The sequence below is a fragment of the Leucoraja erinacea genome, chromosome 22 (assembly GCF_028641065.1).
Source record: "Leucoraja erinacea ecotype New England chromosome 22, Leri_hhj_1, whole genome shotgun sequence".
NCBI classification, from domain to species: domain Eukaryota; kingdom Metazoa; phylum Chordata; class Chondrichthyes; order Rajiformes; family Rajidae; genus Leucoraja; species Leucoraja erinaceus.
In genome coordinates, this window is record NC_073398.1 from 5178514 (window position 1) to 5187832 (window position 9319).

A 9319-nucleotide genomic window follows, 5' to 3' on the forward strand; every position below is an offset into this window, starting at 1 on the left:
GGTCGTCAAAAGATTTTGAGCATTTCAAAATCCAGCAGCGACAAATAAAATGTTGCGCCACCCTATTCTGCACTCTGTATCTTCCCCTTCCTACATCCATTGTCCTTCGTTTGATTTGATTGTATTTAGCTTTGTTTTCTAGTTTAGAGATACAGCGCGGAAACAGGGTGGAAACTTTCACCACCTGGTTCACGACCTCTGCCGAGTTTGCCCTTGACTCATACTCGCAGCATGGTCGTCACGAGGCCGTAGGTAGGTCGTGATGCTAGTCGTAGGTACTCGTGATATCAAGTAGGTCGGGGCGTTTTTTCTAGCATGATGAAAAATGTCCACGAGTAAAAAAGCTCGTGGATTAGGTCGTGAAAGTGGGACAGTCCCTTTAAGCCTCTTGGTCAGCAAGATTTAATATCTGCATATTAAAACTGGTAGTCGTTGGCTGCTGGGGGGGTTTGTGCCAAATAACATATAGACAAAGCAAAAGCAATGCACAGCACTATAAAGTCTATACATTTGACACTGCTAGTGTTTTATGTTTATTAGTGTCACGTTTACCGAGGAACAGCGAATAGATTTGTTTTGCATACTATTGAATCAGATCAGATAATACTATACATAAATAGTGTATAAGGGCGGCACAGTACTGAGTGGTAGAGCTACTGCTATTACAGCACCTTAAACCCGGATTCAAACCCGGGTGCTTGTCTGTATGGAGTTTGTACGTTCTCCCCGTGACCACGTGGGTTTTCTCTGAGATCTTCGGTTCCCTCCCACACTCCAAAGACGTGCAGGTTTGTGGGTTAATTGGCTTGGTATAAATGTAAAATTGCCCCCAGTGTGTGTATAGGATAGTGTTAATATACGGGTATTGTGGTCGGTGTGGACACGGCCAAAGGGCCTGTTTCCGCGCTGTATCTCTAAACTAAAAAACAAAGCTAAATACAATCGTCAAACTAAGGACAATGGATGGAGGAAGGGGAAGATACAGAGTGCAGAATAGGGTGGCTGCGTGTGTGGCTGCATCAGGCGGAGCGTAGAGCCAAGGCACGTGGGCACCAAGTGTCACTACCTGCTGAGGTTCTACCTGTCCCTGGTGTTGTGAAGGATGGGCCTGGCACAGATGCCATGCAATGTGCCAGTCAGCTGGCCATCTGTCCTTTGTGGAAAGGTTCTTCCAGACCAACAGATTTCACTAATTCAATTCAATGACCAACAGACAATTCAGATTTCACTGTTCCCAGTTTTGTTTAATCAAAAATAATTTAATCAATTAATAAAAATATTATTTACAGTACAATACAAAACCCACATCATAATTCACGTCTAACAAATATACTAAATGAACTACTATATTACTGTATTACAAATCACATCGAGGTTGACTTCCACCCCCCGTGGTGTCCAAAAGGTCCCGGGATTTCCCCGCGGACAGCGCACAGCCCCTTTCCAAAACCACCCGGGCACAGATGTAACCCCCGGAAAAGGGGCAGAAAGCCAGCTCAGGCAGAGCCCTCTTCCTGCTGACTGGCAGATGGCCAGCTTGGCCAGGCCCAGGAGCAACCCAACCAGGACATCTTCAGCCCTATCCTCTCCCCTACGCACAGGGTGTCCAAAGATGAGGATGGTGGGGGAGAAGTGGGTTAGACAGTGGAACACGGGCTTCATTGATCCTAGATGAGTGGGTAATGACAATGAGAGTCCGCATTGGGCCATGCGTTGGAGATGGAGCTGTAAATGTAGACGTTCGCAGGTGTGAGCGGGTGTGAGCGGGTGTGAGCGGGTGTGAGCGGGTGTGTGCGGGTGTGTGCGTGTGTGTGCAGGTGTGAGCGGGTGTGTACGTGTGTAGGTGTGTGAAGGAACTACACATGCCGGTTTAAACTGATGATAGATACAAAATGCTAAAGTAACTTAGCGGGACAGGCAGCATCTCTGGAGTGAAGGAATGGGTGACGTTTCAGGTCGAGACCCTACGTCAAGGAAAAACACAGAAATATCATTTTATGGGAATGTTGCCTGGACACGAGGGTCTGAGCTAAATGGAGGGGTTAAGTAGGCTTGGACTCTATTCCCTGGAGCGCAGGAGGACGGGTGATCTTATAGAGGCGAGCAAAATCATGAGAGCAATAGATCGGGTAAATGCACTGACTCTATTCCTTGGAGCACAGGAAGTGGAAGGGTGATTGTATAGAGGTGTATAATATCAGGAGGGGAATAGATCAGGTAGACACACGGAGTCTCTTGCCCAGAGTAGGGGAATCGAGAACCAGTGGACACAGGTTTAAGGTGTGGGGGGAAAGATTTAAAAGGAACCTGAGGGGTAACCTTTTCACACAAAGGGTGGTGGGCATATGGAAGGAGCTCCCGGTCGGTGCAGGTAGTTGAGGCCGGTACTATCACAATGTATATGGACCAAACACAGGCAGGTGGGACAAGTGTAGATGGGGCAAGTTGATCGGTGTGGACCAGTTGGGCCCGGGCCCGTTTCCACGCTGTATCACTCTATGACAAGGTCAATCATAAACGGGAGAGTGAGAAACTGATGGGGAAATGCCACACAGAATCCAAGCTAAGAAATATTCATCCTCAATTTTCCAGGACACACAAGAGTGGTCCCAGGGAGTATTCTGCTCCAGTTAGTGACTGTTACATTAAGTGCTGCCGGTTTTAATAATCAGAAATAATTGATCTTGCATGCAGAGAGGTTTGTGCAACCGTGCAAAGATCTTCACGGCCTTCAGCTCGCATTACGTTACATTTTTAACACGATGCTTGCGCTTGATGTGCAGTGTACAAGTACAGAGACAACGAAATGCAGTTAGCATCTCACCCAGACGTGCGAACACAGAATAATGGAACACTAAAATATATATATATATGTATATACAGTAGCAGTAGTACAGATTTTGGGTGGGGGGGGGGGGAGATCAGTCACTGGGGGAAGGAGTGTTAGGGTGGGGGGGTGGGGGGTGACTGGCAATCACCAAGATGCTGAGTAATATAACAACCGCAGGGAAGAAGCTGTTCCTGAACCTGCTGGTCCAGCAACGGAGAGACCTGTAGCGCCTCGCAGATGCGAGGAGGGTAAACAGTCCATGGTTGGGGTGAGAGCAGTCCTTGACGATGCTGAGCACCCTCCGCAGACAGCGCTTGCTTTGGACAGACTCAATGGAGGGGAGTGAGGAACCGGTGATGCGTTGGGCAATTTTCACCACCCTCTGCAATGCCTTCCGGGTCGGAGACAGAGCAGTTGCCATACCATACTGTGATGCAGTTGGTAAGGATGCTCTCGATGGTGCAGCGGGTAGAAGTTCACCAGAATCTGAGGAGACAGATGGACCTTCTGTAGTCTCCTCAGGAAGAAGAGACGCTGGTGAGCCTTCTTGACCAGAGTTGAGGTATTGTGGGTCCAAGAGAGGTCACGGAGATGTTGACTCCCAGGAACCTGAAGCTAGAAACACGTTCCACCTCCGTCCCGTTAATGTGGATGGGGGTGTGCGTGCCGCCCCTAGACCTTCTGAAGTCTACAATGAGCTCCTTGGTCTTCTTGGAGTTAAGGGCCAGGTTGTTGTCAGCACACCATGCTGCTAAGTGCTGGACCTCCTCCCTATAGGCCGACTCATCGGTGTCGCTGATGAGGCCAATCACCGTTGTATCATCTACATCCTTGATGATGGTGTTAGTACCATGTACAGGTGTGCAGTCATAGGTGAAGAGGGAGTAGAGGAGGGGGCTCAGCACACAGCCATGTGGAACGCCGGTGTTCAGGGTGAGGGTTGAAGAGGTGTACTTGTCTAACCTAACAAACTGGGGTCTGTTGGTTAGAAAGTCCAGTATCCAGTTGCAGAGGGAGGGTTCGATGCCCAGGTCGCTGAGTTTGGTGATCAGTTTTGAGGGGATAATGGTGTTGAATGCTGAGCTAAAGTCGATGAACAGCATTCTCACGTAAGTGTCTCTGTTGTCGAGGCGGGAGAGGGCAGAGTGAAGATGGCATCCTCCGTACTCCTGTTCTTGTGGTAGGCAAACTGATAGGGGTCCAGTGTGGGAGGTAGGCAGCCTTTGAGGTGTGCCAGTATCAGCCTCTTGAAGCACTTAGTGATGATGGGAGTAAGTGCAACTGGGCGGAAGTCGTTGAACTGGGCGGAAGATGATTGCTAATTCTGGTGTTAAATTTTGTTAGGATTTTAAATGATTTTTAAAAGTATCCAAAGCACAAGTAGAACTGAAACCGTCACCATGAAAATTAATATCCCCTTCCAGTCAGCAGCCTCTCCTATTCTCGGTCAGCATTGTGGCGCAGCGGGTGGAGCCGCTGCCTCACGGTGCCAGAGACCCAGGTTCCATCCCGGGCGCAGGTGCTGCCTGTCTGTGTGGAGTTTGCACGTTCTCCCTGTGACGAGAGCGAGATGAAAAGTGGCCCTTGCAGTGATTCTGAGCTTGGATGGAGAGTGTGTGTGTGATGGCACATCCACCTTGGTGTGGGCTGGAGAGGCAGTGGAATATCGAATCATCATTCCACCTACCTGGTTAACCACCACATATCAGCCCATCCATCCATCCATCCATCCATCCATCCATCCATCCATCCATCCATCCATCCATCCATCCATCCATCCATCCATCCATCCATCCATCGATTCATCCATCCATCCATCCATCCATCCATCCATCATCATCATCCATCCATCCATCCATCCATCCACCAATCCATCCATCCACCCCCATCCATCCACCATCCATCCATCCATCCATCCATCCATCCATCCAATCCATCCATTATTTGTTATTGGCCACCATTTTGTGGTGCAGGAGTCACTTGCCACATATTAGCTCGGGTTTTTGGTTTTAGTTTCTTAGCTATAATTTGAGTTTTAGAGATGCTGCTTGGAGCAGGCCCTTCGGCCCATCGAGTCCACGCTGAACGGCAATCAACCGATCTGCTAGTGCTATCCCACACACACTAGGGACAATTTACAGAAGACAATTAACATAAAAACTTGAAGTGTGAGTGTGGGTAGGTTAATTGGCCTGGTATAATTGTAAATTTTCCATAGTCTGTGTAGGATAGTGTTAATGTGCGGTGATCACAGGTCGGTGCAGCCTCAGTGTCCAAAGGGTCTGTTTCCGCGCTGTATCTCTAAAAAACTAAACTAAGGGGGATGAGGAGTGATCTTCATAGAGGGGTACAAAATCATGAGAGGAATAGATCGTGTAGACGCACAGAGTCTCCTGCCCAGAGTAGAGGAATCGAGAACCAGAGGGGAGAAATATTTAATAGGAACCTGAGGGGTAACTTTTTCACGCAAAGGGTGGTGGGTGTGTGGAACGAGCTGCCGGAGGAGGTAGTTGATGCAGGTAGTATCGCAACATTTAAGAAACAGTTAGACAGGGACATCGATAGGACAGGTTTAGAGGGATATGGGCCAAAAGCAGGTGGGTGGGACTAGTGTTGATGGGACATGTTAGTTGGAGTGGACAAGTTGGGCTGAAAGGCCTGATTCCACGCTGTGTGATTCTATGACTAGGAGGCTGAGAAGTGACCTTGTAGAGGTGAATATACTAATGTGGGGAAGACAGGGTGAAGTAAGAGTAAGTAAGCTTATTGGCCAAGTATTCACATACAAGGAATTTGCCTTGGTGCTCCGCCCACAAGTAACAACATGACATACAGTGACAGTTACGAATCACTCGGAAAACACTAAACATTAATAATATAAGATATTAAGACAGAATGGAGAGTCTTTGAGTAGAAGAATCAAGAACTAAATGGATATAAGTTTATGGTGAGAGGGGAAAGATTTAATAGTAAGCTGGTGGAGCAACCTTTTCACACAGAGGGTGGTGCGTGTATGGAACGAGCTGCCAGAGGAGGTAATCATGGCAGGTACTATAATAACATTTGCAATAGATTTGGACAGGTACATGAATAGAAACAGTTTAGAGGGATATGGGCCAAAAGTGGGAAGCCAAGCCTAGTGTAGATGGGGCATCTTGGTCAGCATGGGTTAGTTGGGCCGAAGGGCCTGTTTCCATGCTGCATGACTCTATCCATCAATTTTGAATTGCTGGATATTTCCCACTGCATGTTAGCTGATGAAGGGAGATGAACACATAAAATTGCAGCATGATTGTGGATGGTGATGCGAATGCCTTTGTGCATCAACATGTGGAACATTTAATGAACCTACATGTTTTTATTTGTGACTTAGCACATACTCCAATTTAGCAGCGGAGGGGATCTCATTGAAACCTACCAAACAACGGAAGGCCTGGATAGAGCAGATGTGGAGAGGATGTTTCCACTGGTGGGAGAGTCTAGGACCAGAGGGCACAGCCTCAGAATAAAAGGGGATGAGGAGGAATTTCTTTAAGCCCATATCCCACTTCCACGACCTAATTGGCGACCTCTGCCGAGTTTGCCCTTGACTCGTACTCGCAGCAAGGTCACCAGGAGGTCGTAGGAGGTCTTCGTAACTCTTCCTCATGCTCGTGAGTGGTCTCTGCGTACTTGTGGCCTCAAGTAGGTCGCGGCGTTTTTTCCAGCCTGATAAAAATATGTCCACAAGTGGGAAAAAAAGGTCGGCATGGAAAAAATGGATACTTTTTACTCATAGGTAGGTCGTAGTAGGTTGTGATGTTAGTCGTAGGTCGGGAACTGATCCGAGAAAAAAAAAATGCAAACATGACATAAGTTTATCATGTGATCATTTTCCACTCGTAGCTAGTCGTAGTTGGTCTTAGGTGTGGAAGACTGAGGTCGAGGGGAGTCGTAGGGGGTCGTAGATATAGTCGAAGGAGGTATTTGACTTCAGCGAGTCAACACGACCTTGACATTTTTTTCAAGTCGTCTAGAATCTTCTAAACTTGCGGATTAGGTCGTCCAAGTGGGACAGGCCCTGTCGTCAGACATGGTAAATCTGTGGAATTCATTGTCAGAGATGGCTGTGGAGGCCAAGACAATGGGTATTTTTAAAATGGAGGTTGATAGGTTCTTGATTTACAAGGGGGCCAAAGATTATGGAGAGAAGGCAGGAGAATGGGGTTGAGAGAGAAAGATAGATGATCCATGATTGAGTGTCGGAGTGGGCTTGATGGGCCTAATTCTGCTCCTGTGTCTCGTGGTGTGGAGACAAGGACACAAGTTTTTTCTTTATTCCAGCACCATTGGGAATATGAAAATTGTGGAGGTCTCCACCAACGGCCACTTTGTCCGCATCCTCAACATCTCCCCCAACGCCGAGGAGGACATCGGCAACTACGTTCTGCAGCAAAACATCGGCGGCCAACCCGTGGCAATGTACAGGTTCCCCCCCAGGACCTACGAGTGTGTGTCGGCTCTGGCGTAACGGTAAGAGGAGCTGTTGACGGCGCACTGCTGGCGGTCGTTAACGGCAAACCACGCGCGGCGTTCCAAATCGCAAATATCGCACCTCTTTCACACAGCCTGCCTGGACCTACCTGATCTCCCGGTTGCTGGACACTTTAATTCCCCTTCCCTTCCACACAGACCTTTCTGTCCTCTGTCTCCTCCATTGTCCGAGTGAGGCTAAATGTAAATTGGAGGAACAGCATCTCATATTTCGCTTGGGAACTTAATTCAACTAACTTTCTCTAACTTCACGTAAGCCCGGCATTCCCTCTCTTTCTGTCCTTCCCCCACCATGTTGCATATAACCATATAACCATATAACAATTACAGCACGGAAACAGGCCATCTCGGCCCTACAAGTCCGTGCCGAACAATTATTTTCCCTTAGCCCCACCTGCCTGCACTCATACCATAACCCGTCCATTCCCTTCTCATCCATATGCCTATCCAATTTATTTTTAAATGATACCAAAGAACCTGCCGCCACCACTTCCACTGGGAGCTCATTCCACACCGCTACCACTCTCTGAGTAAAGAAGTTCCCCCTCATGTTACCCCTAAACTTCTGTCCCTTAATTCTGAAGTCATGTCCTCTTGTTTGAATCTTCCCTATTCTCAAAGGGAAAAAGCTTGGCCACATCAACTCTGTCTATCCCTCTCATCATTTTAAAGACCTCTATCAAGTCCCCCCTTAACCTTCTGCGCTCCAAAGAATAAAGACCTAACTTATTCAACCTTTCTCTGTAACTTAGTTGTTGAAACCCAGGCAACATTCTAGTAAATCTCCTCTGTACTCTCTCTATTTTGTTGACATCCTTCCTATAATTGGGCGACCAAAATTGTACACCATACTCCAGATTTGGTCTCACCAATGCCTTGTACAATTTTAACATTACATCCAGCTTCTATACTCAATGCTCTGCTTTATAAAGGCTAGCATACCAAAAGCTTTATTTACCACCCTGTCTATATGAGATTCCACCTTCAAGGAACTATGCACGGTTATTCCCAGATCCCTCTGTTCAACTGCATTCTTCAATTCCCTATGAATGAATATCTTTCATTCATTCTTGACCTCTCCACATCACCACCTATATCTCTCGTTTCCCTTATCCCAAACCAGTCTGAAGAAGGGCCTCGACCCAAAACGTCACCCATTCCTTCTCTCCAGAGATGCTGCCTGTCCCGTTGAGTTACTCCAGCATTTTGTGTCTATCGAATATCACTGTACCTTAATTGGTACACGTGACAATAAAAGACCTTTAAACCTTTATCTTTGGTTTAAGCCAGCATTTGCAGTTCCTTCCGACACGTTTTGAAACCATTTATTTTATGTGTGAGTGATGGACGATCTCACGGTTTGAGAAACAAGAACACAGATGGTGACGGTTCTCTTACTGTATTCTGTGTTGAAGGTGAATCAAGCATGGAAGCAGGCCCTTCAGTCGCTGGCCAGCAATTCCCGCACATTAACACTGCCCAGGAGTGGTGGCCACCATTGAGTGGGGCTGCCTCCATGCAGCTCTCTGTTCTTTCATTCTTTTTTTCGTTATTTTTAGTATGTTTTCAAAGAGTTTGTTTTTGGATGATCTTTAGTATTTTTTTATGCTTGCCCCAGTTGTACAGCGGTACTTGGTGAGACCATCACGCTGCGCGGAGTACATTGCCGTACAGTTTAGGTCTCCTAAGTCTGAGGAAAGACATTCCTGCCATAGAAAAGGGAGAGAAGGTTCACCAGATGATTATGGGGATGGCAGGGTTCATATGATGAAAGACGCTGGTAGACTAGGCGTTGTATCTGCTAGAATTAGAAGATTGAGGGGGGGGATTTATAGAAATTCCAATTTTAAGGGTTGGACAGGGCCTAGATGCAGGACGATTGTTGTCCGATGTTGGGGCAGGTCCCGCCCAGGGGGGTCACAGTTTACGGATACGGGGGAACTCTTGAGGCCGAGT

General features: G+C 47.4%; 1 protein-coding gene across 1 annotated transcript in view; it reads left to right on the forward strand.

Annotated features, from left to right (window-relative positions):
* Nucleotides 1-7340, forward strand: part of LOC129708032 (lamin-B2-like) — a 98611-nt gene extending 91271 nt beyond the window's left edge. Inside the window, exon 14 of the mRNA XM_055653574.1 lies at nucleotides 7154-7340. Within this exon, the coding sequence (XP_055509549.1) occupies nucleotides 7154-7340 (187 nt within the window). The remainder of the gene's footprint in view (nucleotides 1-7153) is intronic.
* The last annotated feature ends 1979 nt before the right edge of the window (nucleotides 7341-9319 follow it).